This window comes from Piliocolobus tephrosceles, chromosome 19 (assembly GCF_002776525.5).
Source record: "Piliocolobus tephrosceles isolate RC106 chromosome 19, ASM277652v3, whole genome shotgun sequence".
NCBI classification, from domain to species: domain Eukaryota; kingdom Metazoa; phylum Chordata; class Mammalia; order Primates; family Cercopithecidae; genus Piliocolobus; species Piliocolobus tephrosceles.
Window position 1 is genome coordinate 53,298,620 of NC_045452.1, and position 27,012 is coordinate 53,325,631.

At 40.2% G+C, this 27,012-nt stretch overlaps 1 protein-coding gene across 6 annotated transcripts in view; it reads left to right on the forward strand.

Annotated features, from left to right (window-relative positions):
* APP (amyloid beta precursor protein) overlaps positions 1 to 27,012 on the forward strand; it is a 291,865-nt gene that overhangs the window by 128,381 nt on the left and 136,472 nt on the right. For all 6 annotated transcript variants that reach the window (XM_023190001.1, XM_023190010.1, XM_023190020.1 and 3 more), the window contains exon 6: positions 26,387 to 26,592. In XM_023190001.1, the coding sequence (XP_023045769.1) occupies positions 26,387 to 26,592 (206 nt within the window). The remainder of the gene's footprint in view (positions 1 to 26,386; positions 26,593 to 27,012) is intronic.

Consider the following 27,012-nt stretch of genomic DNA (forward strand, 5'->3'; position numbering starts at 1 on the left):
TTTTTTTTTTTTTTTTTTTTTTTTTTTTTTTTTGCGATGGAGTCTCACTCTGTCACCCAGGCTGGAGTGCAGTGGTGTGATCCCGGCTCACTGAAACCTCCACCTCCCAGGTTCATGAGATTCCCCTGCCTACGCCTCCCGAGTAGCTGGGATTAAAGTTGTGCGCCAGCGTGCCCTGCTAATTTTTTTTCTTTTTTTCTTTTTTTTTTTTTTTTTGGTAATTTTAGTAGAGATGGGGTTTCACCATGTTGGCCAGGCTGATCGCAAACTCCTGACCTCCTCATCCACCCACCTCAGCCGCCCAAGGTGCTGGGATTACAGGCTTGAGCCACCACACCTGGCCTTACTTTTGCATATTCTAATAGACAATTCAAAAATAGTAAAAAGAGGCGGGGCACGGTGGCTCACACCTGTAATCCCAGCACTTTGGGAGGCCGAGACCATCCTGGCTAACACAGTGAAACCCCGTCTCTACTAAAAATAACAAAAAATTAGCCGGGCGTGCTGGCGGGCGCCTGTAGTCCCAGCTACTCCGGAGGCCCAGGCAGGAGAATGGCGTGAACCCGGGAGGCGGAGCTTGCAGTGAGCCCAGACCTCACCGCTGCACTCCAGCCTGGGAGACAGCGAGACTCCGTCTCAAAAAAAAAAAAAAAAAAAAAAAAGTAAAAAGAAACAGGTGAATTTAATTTTGACAACATTTTATTTAATCCAATATATCTGAAATATCATGTGACCAATATGAAAAATTTAGTAAGATAGTTCATGTTCTTTTTTTTTTGTTTCTTTCATAAGAAGTCTTAACACTTCTTTTAACATTTAACAGCACATCTCAATTCAAACTAGCCACATACTGTGTTTGATAGTTACATGTGGCTAGTGACTACTATATTTGGACAGTGTAGTTCCTGGATGACTTGAAATTTCTTATCACTCTTTATTTTTCCATTAAGACAAATGGTATACATAACCTAGTAATGTTTTCTAAGGTTGAGTCCCTGAATTTTTATTATTATTTTTAACTATTCTTGTTTTTAAAATTTAAAAAAAATGGGTTTGGATTCAATATAATTAGGATATGAGGTCACTTGCAATGTTTTATTTTTTTAACTTCTTTTCCTTTAGCCCTGCAGGCAGACAGGGCTTCTTCCTCATGTGGGCAAAGCTGGAAAGGTATTGCATCACTGATCCACACACAAGCTGGGCTCCTGCCAACTGGCAGCCTAGGAACCAGCCCTCCTTTTGACACTTGAAATGTAAAATCAGAATAGAAGTTTAACATACCTGACTTAAAACATCTTCAGGGGATGCTACGTGACAATTCTTGAAGAAGGAGAAACAAGCTACCATTTTCCTGGAAATAGTATTTGATTCACAGTATTTTGTTGTTTGGTGGTTAATGAGACTTCTTTTGATAGAAGATGAGTGTTTTTCTATTGCTGATGAGGCATTTAGAGAAACATTCCTAGTGGGATGAGCTCTGTTTTATGACCTCATTGAAAAAGAGGTATGAAAAAGAGGTAAATCTTTAATATAGGCAAAACAAGTAGTGTTTCAGAAATTTATGTGTAAATTACCAAGTATATATTTCTCCAGTGTTGTAATGGTCATGTGCTCAGATCACCTCAAAATACCTATTTATGCAGTTTGTAATGTATAAATAATCCAGACTGTTACTAATATTATGTAGCATAATGTTAATAATAATAATTATGTACATAATGTTAATAATATGCAGACTCCAGCTGCCATGGGTAAGAATTTTTTCCATGGGAAAATTCATTTGGAAACCTAACTTGTAAGACTAGCCAGGTAGGCAGCCTAGCCCTGGAGGCAGAGCTGCCCCTCACCTGAAACTGCAGAATCTGATTGAACCCAGTGTTCCATGGGGGTTGCTGAATTCGTAAAACAAATGAAATGTTAAAAGATCCTCTAATTGTTGTAGAGTCACACTTTTCCTCTTGCAGAGGAGGTACTCATGTTTTTTTTTAGGAAACAGAATCTTTTAATTATTGATGTATTTTTTTAGGTTTAGCTTTGCACACAATAGTGAGAGTGTGCTGAGAGCTAACCTGATGTATGTTTCTGGATAATTAGATGATTATTTTTTCCTATTTCCTTTAAACTTTTTTTTTTTTTTTTTTTTTAAGAGCTGCTTAAGATCTGGAGGAGTGATTCCTTTTGACTGCATCTTATCTTCTTTGAGACTGTGTAACTCAGAAGAGTTTTCTTTTTTTTCCTTTTTCTTTTTCTTTTTTTAAGATGAAGTTTTTGCTCTTGTTGCCCAGGCTGGAGTACAGTGGCGCCATCTTGGCTCACTGCAACCTCTGCCTCCTGGGTTCAAGCGATTCTCCTGACTCGGCTTCCCGAGTAATTGGGATTACAGGTGCTCACCACCATGCCCAGCTAATTTTTGTATTTTTAGTAGAGACAGGGTTTCACCATGTTGGCCAGGTTAGTTAATGTTACTCTCTGGTTTTGGGGGCAGTGATATGTTTTGGCTTTTTTCCCATCCTTGAATCATGGGGGCAAATCTTTCCCATGCTGTTCCTGTGAAGTGAGTAAGTCTCACGAGATCTGATGGTTTTAAAAAGAGGAGTTCACCTGCACAAGTTCTCTCTCTTTGCCTGCTGCCATCCACGTAAGACATGACTTGCTCCCCCTTGCCTTTCACCATGATTGTGAGGCTTCCCCAGCCATGTGGAACTGTAAGTCCAATTAAACCTCTTTCTTTTGTAAATTGCCCAGTCTTGGGTATGCCTTGATCAGCAACGTGCAAATGAACTAATACAGCTGGGGTGGCTTGTGTGGGTGCGTATGGCCGTGCATGCAGGTATGCGTGCATTGGAATACACAATTCTGTATTGAACCCAGTTTAAACTTCATCAGTTCTGGTGATTGCTGGAGTGTCACATATGGCAAGACATCACCTTGCCCCCTCACTACACCAGAAAACCAGGCCAGCACCATTGACTATCTAGATACAGTGGGCCCTTTATATTATTATTCTTGTATATTTTTAGATTATTTGGCAAACAATTTACAGAACTAAGAATAAAGGAATAGTGCGAAATAACTATTAGCAATTTTAATAAGAGTTAACATAGTACATATTTTAATTTTACAAAGAATTTAAATATCGGGAACCCACATTTTTATTCTGTATTTTCCCAGTTTTGAAGGTATGGATTTCTGAAAAGAGCATTATCCTTTGGAATGCAGCTAGCTGCTAATCACCTGCCGTGCACGAACCTGAAATATATCCGTCTTACAAATCCTGCTTCTACATTTCAAATACATCTCTATTAGGTTCATCATATTTCTTGGTCTTTTTTTAATAGTTGCAGTTTCATTTAATTATTGTAAAAATTTGAGATATTTAAAACATTGACAGCTCATAATTTTATTGAAGAGAGAATATAGCCATCTTCCCTCAGGAATAAAATGTTTTCAAGTTTGGATTTGTAAACAGCTATTAAAATGATCTAGCCAGTCTCCCCCCCCCCCCCCTTTTTTCTACATTATCTCTTCTAATCACCTTAGAGAGATTCCTGCCTTGGGCATATGTCTACTTCCTAATGGTATCAAATAAATGTGTTGCACAGACATAAAATTTGTTGCATAAGCATCGTAAAAAAGGAAGGAATACTGTCACATCATTTTAGCGATGATGGTTAATGTTTTTGTCACATAATATTGAGTGATGATATCCTTCCTGTTGAATGACTAAGTGGATGAGAATACCATATTTTCTTTTTATTCTTAGAAATACATTGCTCAGCCAGGCGCGGTAGCTCACGCCTGTAATCCCAGCACTTTGGGAGGCCGAGACGGGCAGATCACTTGAGGTCGGGAGTTTGAGACCAACCTGACCAACTTGGAGAAAGCCTCTACTAAAGTCTCTACTAAAAATACAAAATTAGCTAGGCGTGGTGGCACATTAGGCGTGGTGGCACATGCCTGTAATCCCAGCTACTCGGGAGGCTGAGGCAGGAGAATCCCTTGAACCTTGGAGGCAGAGGTTGCAGTGAGCCAAGATTGCACCATCGCACTCCAGCCTGGGCAATAAGAACGAAGCTCCACCTCAAAAAAAAAAAAAAAAAATAAGAAAGAAAGAAAGAAAAAGAAATACATTGCTCACTTATCAATTCTTGAGCTTGAGAAAATTCGTCTAGGATATCATGTGAAGGCTTATAGCCTAAGGTTTTACTTACGTGATTAATTTCATTCTTCTACTGGTTTATCTAATTGGCAAAATGTCTCCTTCTGTCAGTTTTTGCTGTTTGCCAATATGTGGAAAATGATTTTTGACTCTATTCAGTGGGTCTCCAGACTTCTTTTTATCGTGCTTTTTAAAGAGACGGGACCTCACTCTGTTGCCCAGACTTGAGTGCAGTGGCTATTCGCTGGTGTGATTATGGTGCATTACAGCTGCAAACTCCTGGGCTCAGGTGATCCTCATGCCTCAGCGTCCCAAGTAGCTGGGACTATTTAGACTTTTTTTGAAACCATCTTGAAAGATGATGCAATACTTTGGGAACACAGCAATAAAAATGTGGTAATTTCCCTATTGCATCACCCTTCTAGGCAGTTCTATCATTCTTTCATACTCATATTACTTGGTCTTCTTTAGCACAGTTTTTAAATAGTTGATGGCTAATGATGAAATAATTCTTGGGATGATAAATATTTTGTAACGTAGGAACAAAATGTAGGAAAAACATCGAGATTCATAATATATCTCAGACTCATGGTTAAGTACAAGCTAGAATGAGTTTTATTCAATTAAAATTTTCTTTGTCTCTGTGAATGGATAAAAGTAAGAAATATCAAGCCCCACAAGTAGTTAGAAGTGCTCAGAAACTTAAAAGGTAAAATTGTGTCCAAAGGACCCTGATGGTATTCTAAAGGTTAACAGACTATCCTACTTACCAAGAGTTTACATTTATTCTGAGGCCTGTACAACCTGATATAGAAAAATACTTGACATAATTTTCTATAAGTTAGGTAGTTAGGTACTCAACAAGTATTTGAGTTGAATCACATTGGCATTCACAAACACATACACCTACGTAGTCATGTTAACTTAAGGTTAATATATGTCACCAAAACTAACTGGTCTTTAAAAAAGAAAAACTCGGCCAGGCTTGGTGGCTCACGCCTGTAATCCCAGCACTTTGGGAGGCCGAGGCTGGTAGATCTCTTGATGTCAGGAGTTCAAGACCAGCCTGGCCAACATGGAGAAACCCCCTCTCTACCAAAAATACAAAATAGCCAGACATGGTGGTGTGCGCCTGTAATCCCAGCTACTGGGGAGACTGCCAGAGAATCGCTTGAACCCAGGAGGTGGAGGTTGCAATGAGCTGAGATCACACCACTGCACTCCAGCCTGGACGACAGAGCAAGACTCTGTCTCGAAAGAAAAAAAGGAAAGAAAAACTAAGGACTATCATTCTAGACGTGCAGTGATTAAGTAGAATTGCATTAGGAGTCTAATAACATAATGTGATAGGCCCCATGTTTCATTATTTCTATGGGCAGAAGAGGGATGGCTACATTATAAATAAAGGAAAATTGTAACAATAAGAAAGAAAAGGTGAAGTATGAAATATTTCCAACTCAAAAATAAACTGTATCTGAGCATACAGAGGTACAAAATGCCACCTTTTTCCTCCTGTATAATGAAGGGCACTAAACCTCTTGAGCGTTTGATATGTTTCAGATACTATATTAAAGTGATTTTTTTTTTTTTAAGAGACAAGTTCTTGCTCTGTCACACATGCTGGAGTGCAGTGTTGTGATCATAGATCAGTGAACGTTGAACTCCTGGACTCAAGTGATCCTCCTGCCTCAGCCTCCCAAATAGCTAAGACTATAAGCACCTGCCACCTTGCCTGCTGAATTTATTTTTATTTATTTATTTTTTTGTAGAGACAGGGGTCTTGCTATGTTGCCCAGGCTGTTTGCAAACTCCTGGCCTCAAATGATCCTCCTGCCTGGGCCTCCCAAAGTGTTGGGATTACAGCCATGAGCCACCACACCAGACCAAGGGGTGAAATCTTGATAACAATCATCAATGCAGTCATCATAAAAGACTTGCTCAGGCTCAATTTGTAGGTGGCACAGTGCTACATCTAGTCAAAAGCCAATTTAATTATGGTCATTGTGCTCTGAGAACTTTTCTCGGAAAATAATAACCAGATAGTATTATAGATGGTGCATTTCACGAATACATGATTTGTAGTTAGTGAAAACTTGTCATTCAATCATGTAATAAATTATGCACATACTGTCTTCCACTTAGCTAGTGATGTTGAAACATTCATAGCCTTACCTGATGAGCTCAGGCTGTCATGAGAATTCATGTCTATTCATAGGTCAGTACTTTGTCTTTAAAATTAGATGAGAGAGAAAGAGAGGCTCTATTTGACTATATGTCTTTTTATTTGTATCTCTGGAGTTAAAAATTTTTGAATATAATCTTTTAGCTGCCTTTTTGCATTGCATTTTAAGAAATGATATTAAATGCTCAAGGGAAAAAAAAACCTAACAACTTTAGAGGACCGCAAAGTGAATCATACAAAAGATAAATTAAAGCTTGAAATCTTTGCCAGTGGATGAGTCAAGTAAGAGTGGATTTAATGAAATGGCTCATGGCTTTGAGGAGCAGCTGTCATAATGCTGGGTTGGCAGCTTCCAGGACTGTGTGAGGCTTTCTGACTGTTATGTTGAAATAGGAGAACTCATTTGAGAACGACGAATAGGAGAATAGCAGAAGCTTGCATTTTCTCTTGAGGGAACTGGCTGCCAGTTTTGAGGTCTTACTAGAAATGCTCGATTCCTGTATTGGATAAACTTGGACTACGTGTATGTCAAGAAGAAAAGCAAAACACTTTTATAGCCTTAAGCGGATTACAGATGTGTGGCCAAACCAGTGGGGTTTGTTTTTGTGTCCAAGCAGGTAATGGCTGGAAGAGGAGATGCCTCTGCAGTGCAGGGCTTGAGTTGCTGCCATCTGAGCTACATCTGGCAATGAGACTGTGCTTACTGAGACCTAATGGCATAGGCTGCCCCGGTAACAGGATATTGCTGAATGAGAAATACTGTATGATTCATTTGTAAGAGTTATTTGGAGGGTTGGATTATTCAGTGCTAAGGATTCTAAGCTACTGATGCATGGACTCTTTTCTTCCCCCCCCCCAGTATCTTTTAATTAAACTGTACAAATTCCCTGGCTTACAAAATAGTAGGAAAAGAGGAACAAAATACAGATTCTTAGAATTTTAACTGGTTTCTGGCAGTAGTACCCCGAAACATTAATTTCTTGTTGAAAACAACATCTGGATATTTGTATCTTCAGTGTAAAACCCCTAATTTAGATAGGACTCTCCATTGTGACATGGAAAACCCTTTAATTAGTTAGTTAATTTTACTGGGCCTCAAAATCTACATATTAGCATATCAAGCCAAAAACTGTTGGCTTTCCTTGGAAGCCATGTGGTTTAAACTAGTACCAATAACTTACCACAAGGAACTCAGCAAAATTATAAGTCCATGTTTGTTTTGGAAGGAAGGCAATTATTAAGAAAATAATTTAGAGATGTTCAAAACTATTTCCTTTGAGTAGAGGTAGAAAAATCTGTCCCAAGTGGGAGCTAACTAGCTTCCTTTTTTGCCCTCCTTGTTTACAAAGTAACACTTTTAGTTTACAAAGTAACATTTGCAGTATCCCCAATGTTTAAATGTAAAATTGTAGGTGGTGGACTAATGCCACTTAGCCGAAGCCATGATCGCATGAATTTTTAATATATATTTTTGTATGGAGTGAGATTCTGGGAGAACAGTCTTCATTAGCTTAAACTATAGAATGTACTACTTGTTTGTTTGTTTATTTGTTTATTTATTTTGAGACAGAGTCTCGCTCTGTCACCCGGGCTGGAGTGCAATGGTGTGATCTCGGCTCACCGCAACCTCCCCTCCCAGGTTCAAGCGATTCTCCTGCCGTAGCCTCCCAAGCAGCTGTGATTACAGGTGCCAACCAGCATGCCCGGCTAATTTTTGTATTTTTAGTAGAGATGAGGTTTCACCATGTTGGTCAGGCTGGTCTCGAACTCCTGACCTCAAGTGATCCACTGGCCTCAACCTCCCAAAGTACTAGGATTGCAGGCATGAGCCACCACGCCCAGCCAAGAATGTACAATATTTTTAAAGAAATGCGATTTATTACTATAAAATACAAGTTGAGCATCCCTAATCCAAAGTCTGAAATGCCCTAAAATCCAAAATGTTTTGAGCACTGACATGACAACACAGAAAATTATGTGACCTTATGTGTTCAATGTATACAGACTTCCTTTCTGTAACAAAAATTATTTAAAATGTTGTATAAAATTGCCTTCAGACTGTGTGTATAAGGTATTTGTGAAACATAAATGAATTTTTTGTTTAGACTTGGGTCCCATCTCCAGCATGTCTCATGTATATGAAAATATCCCAAAATTTGCAAAAAGTCTGAAACCTGAAACACTTCTGGTCCCAGGCAGTTTGGGTAAGGGTTAATCAATCTATAAATATAGTAGCTCAAATTGATTTTGTAAACCATTCAAGTTATTATTTATAGTATTTTAATTTGACAGCAATTTGTTTTATATATTTATATAAATACTTTTTTTGCAATTGAGCAAATTTAAAAACTTAAGTGATTCCTTCAGATCTACATTTTATTTTCTATTCGTTATCAATGTAATAAGTAAAGGACACACAGATCATCTGATTGTGTTATCAGACATTTGAAGGTGCAACTGATGGATGTTCACTGTTGTACTTTGTTTTGTCATGTAAATTGTTTTAAAGAGAAGTGGATGTTGAGCGTGTAGTAGGCCTCATGTGCTTGTGGATTGGCACATTGTTTTAGGAATGTGTAATTCTGGAAAAGATATGCCAAGGGTATTCAAAAGTATAGTTTGGTATTAGAAAATTATTTGAAAATAATCTTTATAGCATAGCACCATTTTATTTAGATCAACAGTAATTCAAGCAGTATACATAATTTGCTATTGTAAGTATCTCCATAGCATATAACCGAAGTTTTCTTTTACATTTGAGATCACTGTTTGCTATTGGTCAAATTTGGTCTTCCAAGATTTTCTGCTTAGCATCCTAATTGCCAGCCTATGTGAAGAGCTGTTACTTATTGTCAAACCAGGCAGTAAGGGTTTGCTTTTATCTTTCTATCAATTCTTTCAATGCTAGTAGTCATGAGATGAATGTAGTTGGATACTAAAATGTTAATACGTGTTAGCTAACAAACTGGAAAAGAGATGAATGACATCATGAAGGAAAGGGCAGTATTGCACTTACGGTGATTTCATGATGATAGAACTAACCTGCCTAAAAAAAGACATTGGGTGGAAACAGAAACCAGGTGTAATAGATGCATCCAAGTAGTCAAGGAAAGAAAAGACTTGTAAGTTAATAAGATGATCTTTGCTTCAAAAATATCTTCAGAGGTTTAAAATGTGCTTTACCCTCATATATAATCTTTTTGAGCCTATTTCTTTGCCTCATACATGGGAAAAATTGCAGTAATCTGTATCACGGTATTTGCTTCCAAAACGACTAGTTGATGTGAATGCCTATCAAGCTGGTGAAGTTTACAGTGGACTTGTTTATAATGTGTAGATTGGAATTGTTGGGGGAGCAGGCCAGCGGCATGGTGTGTTTTTTGTTTTGTTTTATTTGTTTAAGACACTGTCACCCAGACTGGAGTGCAGTGGCACAATCTCGGCTTACTGCAACCTCCGTCTCCTGGGTTTGAGCAATTCTTCTACCTCAGCCTCCCAAGTAGCTGGGATTACAGGTGCCTGCCACCACGCACAGCTAGTTTTTACATTTTTAGTAGACAGGCTATCACCATGTTGGCCAGACTGGTCTCGAACTCCTGACCTCAGGTGATCTGCCTGCCTCGGCCTCCCAAAGTGCTGGGATTATAGGCATGAGACACCGCGCCCGACCAGGGTGATTTTTTTTCTTAGCCAAATCACTTCTTTACCCATCATCTCATACTGTTGAACACAGAGACTCGCCTTGGGGCTCAATGACTAATCTCCCACCTCTGTTCTGATAATCATGGCTATTATAACATGTTCCCTTTTTAATTAGTTATTTTAAAATCATTGTAGGGCTCATAATCATAATCAATAATAATACATAATGGCTTCTTAAGCACTTTCTAGCCTAGATGAGGTTGAGAACATTATTAAAATTAGTTTTGGTAGTAATCAAGTAGTGATCATTCTTATTTTATGAATTTAAATATGTAGGAGTTTATTTTAGGGAAGCAAAAAGGACTAGAAAGTATGATTTCTCATGATTAGAAAACTGCTATAAAAATGAAGGTAGAATTGATTTGGGCTCTTTTGGAAATAGAAATTTAAATAGGTATTCAAATAGCAAAGTCGTTTTACTTTAAAACTTCTATACTTTTTAGGACCTTCAATTTTACATTTAAATTATATTTTCAAAATGGTTTTAGAAGAAATATTGTATCTTAAACTCTAACTACTAATAAGTAAGGGAAGATATATCAAAGATTTGATCTTTTATCTCCCAGAATAGTCTATTCATTTGTTTCCCATTGTTTATTATTTGAATGGTAATGGTTAGCCTCAAGTGGTTTGCAAGATAATTGTATAGCTACTATTATTGGAAAACTGGAGCCAAGGACTCATACATATATTAGAAGTGGTAATGAAGCACTTTGGTTTTATGAAAATATGTTTACAAGGTAGTCACAGGATAGCAATATTGCATTTAATGTAATAAAATGATGGTGGAACTAACTGCAGTGGAACAGGATGCTGAGACCACAATTTCAGCATCTCTAAGTGCCTCCTTTAGTTATGGTCCAACCTCAGATATAACTCATCGGTGTTGAAACACACCTAGCAACATTTAAGCATAGACCGTTCATTAAAAGGTAGCTTTTCAAAAATTTTTATTTTTAAAAATCGACGTGTAATAATTGTACACATTTACAGGGTACACGGTGATCAGATCAGACCAATTAGCATATTCATCTCAGGCATGTATCATTTCTTTGTGTGGGGAACATTCAATATCCTGCTTCTAGCTGTTTGAGATTATGTCATGTATTACTGTTAACTGTAGTCATACTACAGTGCCGCAGAGCACTAGAACTTACTCCTCTTATCTAGCTGTAATTTGATATCCTTTAACAAATCGTTCTCTATCCTCGGTTTCCCCCTACCCTTCCCAGCCTCTATCATCCTCTGTTCTACTTTTTACTTCTATGAAATCAACATTTTCTAGCTTCTGCATATGAGAGAGCATGTGGTGTTTAACTTTCTGTTTTTGGCTTATTTCACTTAACATATGTCCTCCAGTTCCATCCATGTTGCTTCAAATGACAGGATTTTATTCTTTTGTATGGCTTAATCGTATTTCATTAAACATGCGCGCCACACACACACCACATTTTCTTCATCCGTTAGTCTCTTCGGACACCTAGGTTATTCCATACCTTGGCTATTGTGAATAGTGCTGCAGTAAATATGGGAGTGCAGATACCTCTTTTATTATACTGATTTCCCTTCCTTTAGATAAATGCCCAGTAGTGGGATTGCTGGATCATATGGTAGCTCTATTTTTAGTTTTTTGAGGAACCTCCATACTGTCCTCAAATGGTTGTACTAGAACAGAGCTTTTCTACCTTCCTTCCATTCGGGAATCTTCTTACTCAACATGCTTATTAGGAACTTGGCTATGTATGTCCTATCTGTCTGTCACAAATACTGTGTCTAGGACATCTGCAGTCTTTGGCTATGACCATGACTCCTAAAGTGTATGATGCTTTTGCTGTCATCAGTATTAGTCAACAGACAAGTAAAATAGTACTTCTCCTCATAACCCCTTTACCTGCCCAGCAGAATACCAGTACAGACAGACCCAGATATCTCGACTCAAGAATCCAGACATTTATAGGACGGGACTTTTTCTATAAATCACCTTAAGATTAGTAAGTTATTAGAATTGATTACCTTTGCCATTTCTCAGAAGCCCTTTGTCTAATGTAACTTGTGTGTCGCTGTCATTTGAAGCCTGTCTTTCCTACACATTCTTTACGCAGGCTTTAGGAGATCCCCCCCCACCCCAACCTTTGTTGTTTTGACTATCCTGTCTTGGCTGTTGTATTGTTTTGAAATTTAATCCATTAAATTCCTGACCCTGGTTATCTCTTTTCAATTATTATAGTAGTTTTCTTTCTGGCTCGCTCTTCCTGATTGCTATAATCCATGCCCTTAACTTTAAGTACCAGTTATAAGTAGCCTAGGCCAAGGTTTATTTCTCTAGCCCAGACTCTACCTAGTTATTTCATAGGCATATGAATCCTAACATGTCCGAGTGAGAGTTCTTAATTCCCCTGCTACCCACTCCTCAGTGTGGTTCTCAAAGCTATTCTATCTCAGTAATGATCCTACGCCCCCTCTTAGAGATTATTGCTAAGAACCTAGAACTCATCATTGTCGCTTCTGCACATCCTGTCAGTTCTGAATTTATCCATCTCTCTCCGCCTTTTCCAGTACAGTCCTAGTGTAAACTCCCATTGTTTCTTGCTGGAGTTATCTCAGTATCCTGCTAATCTCTGCTGTCCTTATCTCTCCCCGACACACTTGCCGCTTTCTTCTCCCACACTAAGCCATTCTCTGTACGGCAGCCAGGAAGTAGAGTGTTTATTTACATAAAGCAGATCCTGGAACCCCCCAATTTAAGTTGCGTTCGTGGCTTTCCAATACGCTTAAAAACAAGTGCACAGAGAGAAAACAACGAAGCCTTATTTGGATATGCTGAGGATAATGATAACGGGTAACAACTAACACACACGTAGTTTGTGTCTGTGTCAGGCCCTCGTTTGACCTCCTACATTCCTTATAGGTATTAGTGCATTTGACCCAGCTCCTCCCTACCTCCCCAGTATCACCCCCTGCCTCTCTTTCCCCCGACTCTCCCCTGCTCACTGTCACACAAGTCAATGCGCCCAGCTTTCCAGCCCCAAGACTGACAGATCTCATTGTCTATAATGGATCTTCCAAGGTCCCACCTTCAGCCTCAGTTTTGTTGCCATCTTCCCAGAGTGAATTCCCTTGATCATTCTGTTTTCTGGAGACAAGGTCCTGCTCTGTCACCTAGGCTGGAGTGCAGTGGCATGATCATGGCTCACTGTAGCCTCGACCTCCCTGGCTCTAGAGATCCCCCTGAGTAGCTGCGACTACAGGCCACACCTGGCTAATTTTTTTTTTTTTTTTAATTTTTAGTATAGACGAGGTCTCACTTTGTTTTGTTGCCCAGGCTTGTCTCAAACTCCAGAGCTCAAGCAGTCCTCCCACCTCAGTCTCCCAAAGTGTTGGAATTATAGGCATGAGCCACCATGCCTGGCCCTGAACATTCTTTTCTGAAGAAAACACCCCTTCTTCATTATTCTCAATCTTAGCGGCCTGTTTACTTCCATTCTGAAACGAATCACATTTTAGTGTTTTATTGGTTCATCGTCATTCTCTCCCCCCATGGAATGTAAACTCCTTGAGAACAGGGAGCTTATATTTTTCCCTCTTGGAACCTCGGATCCAGCAGAATGCCAGACACTTAGCAGCCACTAGCATTTGTTGAGTGAATAGCTTTTCATACAGAATTTCAAACCTTGTTCCTGATTAGTCTCTCTAATCAATAATAGATTTATCAAATCTAATCAATAGTAGATTTCTTTTATTGATTAGAGAGACTAATCAGGAACAATGTTTTAAAATTCTCACATAGATCTCTGAATTGGAAAGCAGTCTCGAATTATGCTTGTAGGGAGAGAGGGGAAGGAAGGGGGAGGAATGGTGTAATTAGACTTTGGAAGGCTAGATTTTGTTTCTGCTTAAGTAATAGTATCACAATGGGACATATTATCCATGCAGAAAGTGAGTGGGCATCTGGTCTATTATCTGTGGTCTTTCAGGAATGGCAGCTCTTTAGTTTAAAAAACAACAAAAAAAGTGCTGCGCTATTTATTTAATGGAAAGAGAGAAGCAGTGCCTGTGTATTCGTGGCTCAGATTTTTTGTTCTTTTTTGTTCTTTGTTTTCAGCTGTCTACTGTATGCCTCTGCAGCAGGGTCTTACAGAATCTCAAATCTACCATGATCAAAGCCGAACCCATTAGCTCCATTTCTTATTAAGAAATCCGTATCCTCTGTTACCATTAGTAACTATTCTCCAACTCAAAGCATCAGATTCCTCCTCTTACTCACTCCCTTCACCAGAGTTACCAGTTCTGTGCTGTTGTTTTAACCAAGGCTTCACAAGCACCTCCTTCACATCCCACCTGTCATTCCTCCACCTGTCTGTCCTCCATGCTTCTGCCAGCTCATGCTTGTTGTAATACAACTAACCTTGCCACTCTTCTGCTTTAAGCTTTTCTACTAGGCTCTGCATCACTAGTAGATAATGGTCCAAACTCCTCAGCCTATGAAACAAAGCCCTTCATAAAAGAGCAGAACTGCAGCTACAGTCAGCTCCCTTCCCACAGTCCACCCCCTCCTCCACCACACTGAGAATTGGCAATTCCTGTAGCACTCTTTATATTAGTCCATTTTCACACTGCTATAAAGAAATAACCGAGACTGGTAATTTATAAAGGAAAGAGGTTTAATTGACTCACAGTTCTGCATGGCTAAGGAGGCCTCAGGAAACTTACATTCACGGCAGAAGGGGAAGCAAACACATCCTTCTTCACAAGGCGGCAGGAGAGAGAGGAGTGAGGAGCAGAGTGGGAAGAGCCCCTTATAAAACCATCAGATCTCCTGAGAACTCCCTCACTGTCACGAGAACAGCATGGGGAAACCACTCCCATGATCCAGTTATGTCCCACCAGGTCTCTCTCTAGACACATGGGGATTATGAGGATTACAATTCAAGATGAGATTTGAGTAGGGACACAGCCAAACCATCTCTCTATTCATCTGTTACAGGTGCAATTCCATATTTCTGCAGTGTCTTTTTTGCTGCCTTTGTAGATTTCTATTCATCATTTCCCAGTTTACCTGTTAGCTCTTCAACAGATTATTCTTTACTCTGTCCCTCCCAAACTCCACCAATGAACATTCTTTGTTCATCCGATTATTGTTAATATGCACATCACTGAAAACACTGTTTTATACTTGTTTACATCCCATCTCTGCAGGGCTCTGAGCCTGTGGTCAGCAATTGGGAACTTACTAGGCATAGCGCCCAGTAACAGATAGCTTTTTTTCTAAAATAATAAACCCCAAGAAAAACATTACATTTGAAAAACAAATAATATTTTTGTTTATACCATTTTCAAAACCTAATAGCAATAAAAGAAAAAATTTTGTCATAAATATACATTTAAGCTCTAGTTTAAAACAGCAAATAGGCACAGTATTTAGCTCTTATCACATGCTGTTCTAAGTGTATTATTTACATCATTGGCTGTTCACAGCATCCTCTGAGGTGGTTAATGTTTCCATCCCATGTTAAAGATGAGGAAACCAAGTCACAGCAGGCTAAGTGACTTGTTCATAGTCACATCAGCGCTTGCAGGTGGCAGCACTGAGAATGAAACCCACATGGCTGAGCTCTGGAAAGTCACCATTAATCACCACACTAGACCTTCTCTCTAGGATCTACATAACCAGAACATTCAGTTAACTGGAGTACATTTAAGTGTAGTCTTTCCTTGAGAAAGGAAAAGAAATCACAAATTTCATAGCCTCATCATCCCTTGTACATTTGTGGCATTGTACTAGGAGTGTCTATTTGATATTTAACCCTACACATTTCTCTGATGCCAACCAACCACAGATACTTTAAAAAAAGATACTTAATACTTACCAAGGCAAGAAAGTGGGCTTGTTGGAAGAGGAAAAATGTTAGCTCACTAATGGAAAATTCAGCTAAAAGTCTTACCTCTCCAGAACATGCTTTTCCTAAAGTTCTGGCTAGCTCAAGGAGCTCCATCACCTTTACCTTTGTAATACAATTTAAAGTACTTTTCTACTTACTTCAAGCCCTCAGAGCCCAGAGGCAAGGAAGGCCTTGGGCTGTAGACCCTGTAGCCTGAGCCATATGGCTTCTTCTCCTGGACAGATACCTGGCATATTCTGCCATTGAGGATCAGCAGTGCAGATGTATCTGTTTTCTCCAAGGAATGGGGCTGCACTTACAAATCTGGGGCAGGACAAGGTATTGCTGCATTTTGGGGAGTGTGCTAGGAGGAGGAGCAGAGTTTGTTGTTTTTGCTTCCTGATATGGACTGGCTGTGTCTCCATTCAAATATCAACTTGAATTGTATCTCCCAGAATTCCCACATGTTGTGGAAGGGACCCAAGGGAAGGTCATTGAATCACGGCGGCTGATCTTTTCTGTGCTGTTCTAGTGATAATGAAAAAGTCTCACGAGATCTCATGGGTTTATCAGGGGTTTCTGCTTTTGCTTCTTCCTCATTTTTCTCTTGCTGCCACCATATAAGAAATGCCTTTCACCTGCCGCCATGATTCTGAGGTCTCCCCAGCCATGTGGAACTGTGATTCCGATTACACCTCTTTTTCTCCCCAGTCTTGGGTATGTCTTCATCAGCAGCGTGAAAACGGACTGATACCCTTCCTTAACAGAACCACTTATTTTTTTCACAAAAAAGAGGGGGAGACGCCCAGAAGCATGCAGCTTCTCTCTTTTTTCTAAGGAATAGGTCTTTACAAAGTGCCCCCAAAAGAAAAGGACCAGGCTTTTCTATTGCTTTGTGGCTTTCCTAGAGTGCTTTGTAGCCATTTTGGACACAGACCACCTATAGCTGTATATTAGTTCTCATGTGTGTGGACACAGTGGAAGGGGATGCCAGGCACACAGTTCTTGCTGCATTGACACCTTTTCAGGGCATTGTCTCTTACTGCCTTCTGTAGAAACTGCAACAGCCCAGCCAACTACCAGCCCCAGCCCACACCCTAGCTTTGCTGCTTTCATTTTCTCCATAACACTTGTCACCTTGTAATGTTCTAGTGTAACATTGTTGTTTTGGTTTTCTTACATCGTTCTCTCCCTGTAGAATGTAAATGCCAGGAAGGGAGGGAATTTTGTCTGCTTTATTCTCTGCACCATCCCCAGACTCCAGAGCAGGCCCTGGAACTCAAATATTTGTTAGACTGCCAAAAGTCATATACTTCTAACTCTCTACCCAAAATATATATGGATCACCCATCCTTAGTAGCAGCTAGACCTTTGGACATGAGGAATTTGCTCATTCACAGTTTTCTGGCCTAGCATCTGATTAACCAAACTTTTTCACATATCAAGAATTTAAAATGACTCCAAAACTTTTTATGACCTTAGGTGCTTCTCCTTAATTCTGGTTGGTTCATAAAGCTGTCAGGAGAGTAATCTGCTTTTGATAATATATGGCTTTTCTTGCCTCCAAGATACCTTTAAAAAAGCAATTTAGCCTTTTACTATAATTATATTCCAAATTTAAGTCTTGCCAGAATATCATTTTCCCCCTTTAAACATACTTTTTATGATGCCGAGGTATTTTAAAGAGAAGTTCAGACAGGAAGAATATTTAAGATGTCAGTATATGTCTCTAAAATCTAAGAGTCCAGATGATACCATCTCACCCACGAAATTAACATAATTTTTTAATACCATTGGATACCATGTCCATATTCAGATTCTCCCAGAGTTCCAGAAAGGTCCTTCACAGGTTTTGCATATCACATCCTATCCGGCACCAGAGCCAGCATCTTACATCCTTAATTCTTAGGATTCGGAATAGCACTGTTTTTTTTTTTTTTTTTTTGACGGAGTCTCACTCTGTCTCCCAGGCTGGAGTGCAGTGGCGCGATCTCGGCTCACTACAACCTCTGCCCCCGGGTTCATGCCATTCTCCTGCCTCAGCCTCCCGAGTAGCTGGGACTACAGGCACCCGCCACCACACCCGGCTAATTTTTTTGTATTTTTAGTAGAGACGGGGTTTCACCATCTTGGCCAGGATGGTCTCCTGTGATCCGCCTGCCTCGGCCTCCCAAACTGCTGGGATTACAGGCGTGAGCCACCATGCCCGGCCCCAGAATAGCACTTTTTATATCCTGACACTGACTTGCTGAAGAAGCTGTACCAGTTTTCCCATAAACTGTCAACTCCTTGGATTTGTCTTAGATCATGTCCTAGGGGTATTGTTTAGATTGTTGCTCTCTTGGTAGGATATTCATCTTACCCTAAGTGTGTACTGAGATAGTGGAGTAAAGAGAGATTGTCTTTTAAAGGTTCTACCCAGGAACTGCTAGTTTACACAAAAGCTTGGCTTTAGTGTTCTCAGATCTCTTTTCTTGTTTCAGTAATTTTCTTTAAGAAATTCACTAATTCACCAACATAAATGGGGCAGGGTTCACAGGAGCATGTATTAAGAGAAGTTGGTTTGACTTTAAAGGGTCATTTTTACAATCCATATTTAGGCTTTACAGGTCGCATACAATCTCTGTCACATATTGCTGTCATTTTTACCCCCTTTCTTTTATTTTTATAATCCTTTAAAAAATGCAAAGCCCACTCTTAGCTCACAGGATGTACAAGAACAAGTTGCGGGCTGTAGTTTGCCAACACCTGCTCTGTGCCACTGCTGATTTGCCATTCTTGGAGCCCTCTTTTTGTTGTTGTCAGCTGATTCCCTTTCAGGTGCTCAGGTTTCCCTCCCTTCTGTCACCGGGCCTTTGCACATGCTCTGTCCTCCCTGCCTGGTGGAGAGCTATCTTTAGCCCCTGGACTTCATTCACTTTGGACCTTCTTTGGGTCACATTTCAGTCATGCCTCACTGGACACCTGGAATCTGGTTAGCGCTCACTCTTTTGAGTCTCCTAGCTATATGCAGTTGTTATCAGAGCAGTAATTTTACATGTATACAGGTGTTGAGGTCAGTGTCTGGCCTTTTGGCTACTTGCCTTGTGAGCTACCCTTGCTTTCCAGTGTATCCCTAGTTCCTGGCCCAGTGTCCAGCCTCCCAGCTTCCATTCATGTTTTCCCTAGAGGCCACTCTGTGCCCAGCAGCCAGAGACATCATTGCAACTTAAATCTCATTGAGTCATTCCAGTTGCTGTAAGAAATATAACCTTACTGGGTAACACTATGCCTGTCCATCTCCACCACCAGATCTTGTACTTCCTCCCTCATCTGCTACTCCCTAAGCTCAGTGGCCCTTTGTTGTTGTTTTTGCTGAACATGCTAAGTTCTTCCTCATGCCTGGGCCTTTGCACTTGCTCTTACCTCTGCCTCAACCATCCAGGCACCCTCTTGGTTTTGCCATGTCCGACTTCAGCATTTTCAGTTCACATGACTCTTCCGTGGGGCCCTTTCCTGACCACCCTGTTTGAAATGCTACCCATCTCCAGCACACATCTATCATAGTCATTCATTAGCAATTAGCCCCATTTCTTTTCTCTATAGTACTTTTCCATAATTTTTTTTTCTTGCTCATACTACACCTCCTCAACTAATAGATAGATTCCAAGAAATTGAGTGCTTTATCTTCACTTGTGTAGCCTCAGTGCCTGGAATAGTACTGGCACTTGGTAAAGCACAGTGAATATTGTCGATTGAATTACTAGGGGTTGACTTAGAGAGGTACTTAATGGAATGATTCAATGGGTGAATGAATGAATGCATTACCACTTTTTTGCTCATTATCATCAATCTGTACATATGCCTTTCTTTTTTTTTTTTTTTTTGAGACGGAGTTTTACTCTTGTTGCCCTGGCTGGAGCGCAATGGCACGATCTCGGCTCACCACAACCTCCGCCTCTCAGGTTCAAGCGATTCTCCTGCCTCAGCCTCCCTAGTAGCTGGGATTACAGGCATGTGCTACCACGCCCAGCTAATTTTGTAATTTTTTTAGTAGAGATGTGGTTTCTCCATGTTAGTCAGGCTGGTCTCAAACTCCCAACCTCAGGTGATCCACCCGCCTTGGCCTCCCAAAGTGCTGGGATTACAGGCGTGAGCCACCACATATGCCTTTCAACTCAAATATTTATCCATTGGCTAAAGAAAAAAATACCTGAATACCCTTGTCTCTGCAGTTTACCCTTCCTCACTGTTAAAACTCAGTGCCTGTGTAAAATTTCGTTATATTTTATTTACTTATTATTCCACTTGTGCATTATGTGGATATTCCTGCCTCATCCCCACAGCCACCTATCACTTCCGGCCAGCTCAGATGCCTCTGGCTCACACCAATCACTTCTCTGTTGAATTTCTAAAGCGTTTAATCCACAGTCTGTCTGTTAGTCATACAGCAGTTAGTGTGGATTCTCTTACCCAGAATAAGTATTCATTAAATGTGTAAGAATGATGATATAGCCTAATTTCAGATCAAGGTTGTGATTTATAGCTCATTCTTAATCAGCCGAGTCATGACTTTATTTATTTATTTATTTATTTATTTATTTATTTATTTATTTATTTATTGAGACAGAGTCTCACTCTGTCACCCAGGCTGGAGTGCAGTGGTATGATCTGGGCTCACTGCAGCTTCTGCCTCCTGAGTTCAAGTGATTCTCCTGCCTCAGCCTCCCGAGTAGCTGGGATTACAGGCATGCATCCCCGCTCCCAGCTAATTTTTTATATTTTTAGTAGAGACAGAGTTTCCCTATGTTGGCCAAGCTGGTCTCAAACTCCTGGCCCCAAGTGATCCTCCTGCCTCGCCCCACAATGTGCTAGTGCTGGGATTACAGGCGTGAGCCGCCTCCTCAGGCCTGAGCATGAATTTTTGGTAGTCCAATCGTGTGATTATCTTCCTAAAGCTTGAGGCCTTAAACTCAGGGCCCCAGGTGGGCTTCTGAACCCTCTGCAAGAAATGCCTTTAGCTGCAAGTAACAGGAAACACTTTTCAACCTTTTTACTGATTTATTTAGAGAGAAGTACACATAACAGGTAATACAACTATGCAACGTTTTAAGACCACACAACTGGATAGCCAGCATCCGGACCAGAACACAGAGCCTTGCTGGCCCCTAGAATCCTCTCTCCTGACCCCTGCCAGTCACTGGCCTTTTTCCCCTGAGCTCTATTTGCCTGGAGTTTGCTTGTTTTCATATTTAATTCAAATGGAATTAGGTGATGTGTCCTCTTTTTTTTGCTTCTAACAGTGCCTTATGTGGCAGAAGTACTGGCTTTTTCTTACTTTGCCCTCCCTCCCCTGAAACATTTTCCTAATTTAATAAGAGTGATTTCAGAAACTGCTTTCCTTTGGGAAAAACTGACTTATCCAGCCATTGTACCTTCCAGTTTAGACTCTGGCAGTTTGAAGAGCTGAGGCAGCGAGAAGGAGAACCATCTGTTTATCTTCTTGAAAAAACGGCTGTAGTTTCTCTCTCTTCCTGTCTCTGGGGGCCTCTAGACTCTTTTTTCCCGTTTTCATATCCACACAGGAAGAGTCTGAACCTCTTCCTGCTGAGCCTTCCCATGGTTGGTTGCATTTCGGGAACCAACATTGGTTGTCTTCCCCCTTCCCTCATCAGTGCAGTAGTTTAGATCTCATGATTGTCCACAGTCACGTAACCATGAGAATCAGAGCTCTCTATCGCTGTCATTTCCTCCCTGTTTGTGTATAGCAGGAAGAAAAAAGTCCATCTTAATAGAGACTGTGAAAGAATAAATACAGACTTTATTGTTTTAGAGCAGTTTTAGTTTTATAGCAAAATTAGGCAGAAGGTACAGAGATTCTCCCATATACTCCCCGTTCATACACATGCACAGCCTCTCCCATTATCAGCATCCCCCTGAGAGCGATTTGTTACAATCAGTGAACCTACATTGACACCATCATTATCACCCAAAGTCCATAGTTTACATTAACATTCTGTCGGCATTGTTTATTCTGTGAGTTTGAACAACTGTGTAAGACACGTACTCACCATTATAGTGTTATACACTATAATGTATCGCCCAAAACCACTGCGTTTTACTATCGCCCAAAACCACTGCGTTCCTCCTGTTCGACCCTCTCTTCCCTTTAGCCTTTCCAAGCCACTGATCTTTTACTGTCTGTATCATTTTACCATTTCTAGAATGTGATATGGCTTTCTTAGAAAATATAAATGGTGACTTCTTTGGCATAACTTTAATAAACAAATGAAAATTGGTGTGAGAATCAAAATCTTTCACTCTAAAGGGACTATCAGGCGGCAACTGCACGTGGAATTATATCAAAGTCAGCTTTTATTTAGAAACAGAAGGAGAGTCATCTTTGTGATGTCATTTCTCCTTCACCCAAGTAATATCTCGCATGCTGACACATAAAATTTTATCATCAGTGATTTATTTCCTCGGAGTAATGTCTCTTTGACCTTATTAAATTCAGATGCTCTGGGGATGGTCAGCATTTTCACATGGTTCCCGCATTCTGTAAAAGTGTTTCTTATTGGTATTTAAAAGCTGTAAAAGCCCCTCAACTATAAATTGATAGCCATTAAAGTCTGTGAATGTAGTATAAATATTCCACTATGTTCCCAAGTGTTTATTTTATTGTGAGTTGTTAGTTGATTGCTTGTAAGGAAATTGTTTTATGATACTCAGCTTTGTATTTCCATACACTGCTCTTTCCTTGCAACTTCTTAAACTGTGATGGATCAGCTTTTCAAAACAAGTCCACAGGACAACAATCTGTCCGGCATTTGAAGAAGTGGTGGAAAAGTCATTTTTTTCCTTTCAGTGTTTCTAGCTATTCATGAAAACTGCAGTTAAAAGTTGTAATATTGTGTTTGTCATTCATTGGGAAGATGCAGCATTATTCAAACGAAACCATGTGCTCTTGTTTTAAATAGTGTCCAAATGAGTAACTGAATTCATGGACGTCTAAATTTCATTCCAGAAATCAAAGCTGTGGTAGTAAGAACTTGGACCTGAGTTCTCTTAGGCCAAATAATTTAATTCCTTAGCCAGTTGAACTATTTATTACATGTCTCTGTTCCTGGTTATTATGCCAGTAAATTGCTCAGGCAGATGCAGGGATGGATGATGGGCATATAATTCACTGTTTTTCACGGCTAGACACATACCAGAATGCAGATCACACTAAACAGCTGTTTTTACAAACATGGTTTCTATTCAGAGCTTTAAGAGCCACATCCAAGTAATAACAAAGAAGCCTGGAAGAGGAACCTGGGGATACCAGGGTCATGTTTTCACCATCCCACCTGGAAACACGGTGCTATCCTAACCCTGGATCATACACTTGCACATCATCATTCCAGTCATGGTTCAAGATCACGTGTATGCATCATGATTTAAAGAGAATACTGGTTTGATTTTTCTTGCTGACTCTCCCTGAATTTTCCTCTTAAATTGGAAAACAGCGCCAGTGCCCGTGATTTGATTGAATAAGTAAGAGATCTCAAACACAGTAAATTAACTGATGACATGCATTAGGTCATCTTTCTTTGATTCGCTAGTAATACAACATTGATATCCTATAGAAAAATGCTGAGGCAATATACTGAGTAAAGCTTAGGGCAGCTGAACAACTGTTAAGTGTAGGATTCTTTTGAAATGTTGTGCAATAATTTGGGCAGTCAAAAAAAAAAAAAATCAGTTATTTCCACCTCATTTATTTCTACGAGGAGATAAAGGCTTCCAGCATCTGATTTTCAGTGCCAGTATTTTCTGTTTCTCTGTTCTCCTATTTCTTCCTGGTCTTGTGGAAATGTTACAGTAACTGATTAGGATTTTCTCTGTATTGACACTTCATTTATTAACATATGAATACGTTGCTATTAATAAATGATTCTGCTTAATCAGTTTCTTTTTATTCTTTAGCCACATGCTTTCAACTTCTTCGGATGTCATCACTTAATATCCTTGCATCGTATTTAGTCAGAGTTAGAAAGGCGTTCCACTTAGGGGTCATACACATTTTTTTGGAACTTTTACGAACGCCCTTTATACTATTCTTGTATCCTATGTAATGACAGTCACGTGTTCCGTGGGGGGTCATACACATCTTTATACAACTTGTATAACACATGCTTTAAATGCTGAGTTAATCAGAGAATTCCTGCCATTGATGGATTCATCTCTGTAAGTATCTTTCCCTTTCACTCTGAGTAAAACTGCTTGTGGTGGTCCTGCCAGACTTTGAAAGCCTTTCAGGTTTGTGGAGGAGTCTTCGTTTCTGTTGTCGTAGATCATGGAATCATAGTGTTTGTTTGGCTCACGTGTTGGAATCTGATTTCCTACATAATGCTTTGCTCTCACTACTAGTCCAAGGCCTCATGTGGCTGATAGAAACACCCGGGTTCCTATCACTTTTCTCAATGATGAGCTTCTCCTTCTTGGCCAGTATCAACTCTGTGGTAATAATTCCCTTCTGCTCTCTCTGTCTCTCTTTCTCTCTCTCCCTCTCTCTTTCCTTCTGGGGACATTATAATGTCAGCATAGCAGCTTTTAATTCTATTACTATGGTACTTCTCAAATAGACCTGTGGCAGCTGCCCCGGAAAAGTTGAAACCACGCGCCACATCTCGGTCTTTCTCCTGTATTGGTTTTGTGATCTGATCAAGGACATCGATTCCTCTAGTCCCGCTAGGTGGTATATAATAGGTTTTTACTATTTGATACTTCCTGTTCTTATCTTCATTTGTCTTCTTTCAAATACTGTCAACTATGCCTGTCTTGGCAGGTACATGATTTCCACAAGGATTTCCTAATAGGCCTTTTTAATTTTGTTCTAGACATGCACTTCTTTTGCCATCCAAATTTGCTAATTTTTTACACACTATGATGCATCAGCATGTAAATGTTTAATACCATAAATACTATTTCTGATCCTCTTCCCAATTTCACTGAGTTACTGGCTATCTCTTGCCATTCTTCGCAGCATATTGCATTGGAACTCAGAATATTATCCTCTGACAACCAGCATCAGTATCACCTGGGAATTTGAAATGCACATTCTCAGGCCCCACCAAGGTCTCATGATTCAGAAACTCTGGAGCTGCATTAGAAACTGCCAGTGGTACCTGGTGATCTATGTTGGTTTTTGTTTGTTTGTTTTTAAAGAGACTGTCTTTGTCTCCCTGGCTGGAATGCAGTGATGCAGTCATAGCTCACAGCAGCCTCAAACTCCTGGGCTCAAGCAGTCTTCCTGCCCCAGCCTTCTGAGTAGCTGGGACTACAGGTGCATACCACTATGCCTAGCTTTTTTCTTTTTAATTTTTGGAGACAGGGTCTCACTGTGTGGCCCAGGCTGGTCTCAAAGTCCTGGCCTCAAGCTTTTTTCCCACCTCAGCCTTCCACAGTGCTGGCTGGGATTACAGGCATGAACCACAACACTTAGCAGGTGATCTGTGTTTCAGTAAGCCTTCCAGGTGATCCTGATGCTCACTGAAAATTGAAAACTACTGAAATATTTGGTATTCTGCAAAACATAAGCAATTAGCAAGCATAGGGTGCGCAACTAAATAGTTTCTGCAGGCATCCCTGTCCACAGGGCATTGCAGATTGACTTAAGCCAGTTTCACCTTCCACCCCTATGTCCAGTTTAAGTTCTCATTGCAGTTTTTAAACCAATTTGCACCGGCACATACTGAGTATCTGCTACCGTGCAGTGTGTTACAGCTCTTGTATGTACACTATGAGAAGTAATTCCCATAATACAGCAAACTCAGTTTTGGTATCCACCCCGCCCCCCCGCTGCTGCTTTTTATGATGGACTGCATTTTTCAAAGCAGTTTTAGGTTTACAAAGAATTCGAGCAGAAAGTACAAAGAGTTCCCTCTACCTCTCACTTGCCCACTCCCCCACAATTTCCCTTAGATTAACATTTTGCCTTAGTATGGCACATTTGAACCAATTTTGATACATTATTATTAACCAGTGTTCCTGTTTTAACATGGGAGGGGCTTGTTGTGTAGTATAGTCTATTGGTTTTGACAGATGCATAATGCTGTGTATCTATTATTACTTATGACAGTATTGTACAGAGTAGTTTCTGAAAATCCTCTGTACTCCACCTATTCAGTCCCTTCCACTCTCCCTGAACCACTGGCAACCACTGATCTTTTTATTTTCTCTGTAATTTTGCCTTTTCCAGAATGTCCTATGGTTAGACTCATGGCATCCCCTTTTAGCAACTGCAGAAACTAAGAACTGTGCCCAAGGATAAAAATGTTTGCAGACCCACTGAGCTGGGATTTATACTTAGACCTGCTGGCTTTAAGTTCTGGGTGTGTTTCTTCTCAAATTGCCAAACTTCCATATGGATGATTTTCTTTTCCTTCCCTGAAATTTGTTTAATTGACTTTTTTCTGTTCTTTGTGTTTGCCCTCACAGTGAAGACAAAGTAGTAGAAGTAGCAGAGGAGGAAGAAGTGGCTGAGGTGGAAGAAGAAGAAGCCGATGATGACGAGGACGATGAGGATGGTGATGAGGTAGAGGAAGAGGCTGAGGAACCCTACGAAGAAGCCGCAGAGAGAACCACCAGCATCGCCACCACCACCACCACCACCACCACGGAGTCTGTGGAAGAGGTGGTTCGAGGTAATCCACTGTTTGCTTGGATTCCCCCATGCCCAAGGTAAAGAAAGTGCAATACCAGAGTTTGAAATAGCCACCCAAGCAACACTGCCTTCCCCCATCAAAAACATTTTTTCAAAAGGCTTCTTAGGCTTGTTGAATTTTTTTTGGTTTAACAAGCAAACAATTTCAAATAATGTGAAATCTTTATTATACAGTTTGTTTTGTGCCTTGTATATGCTACTTGGCAAATCCCAAGTGATTCTGCTAGACTCCACCCAACCAGGTAGTCATCTAATTTGACAAACACTGAGTTCGGTGATTCCTTGGTTTGTGTTTGTTACATGATATTGTCTGTTACCACCTAGGCTATGAGTTCCTTGAGGGTAAGGACTTGATTTTACTCAGTATTGCACAGAGTGCCTGGCTTGTAGTTTTGATAAA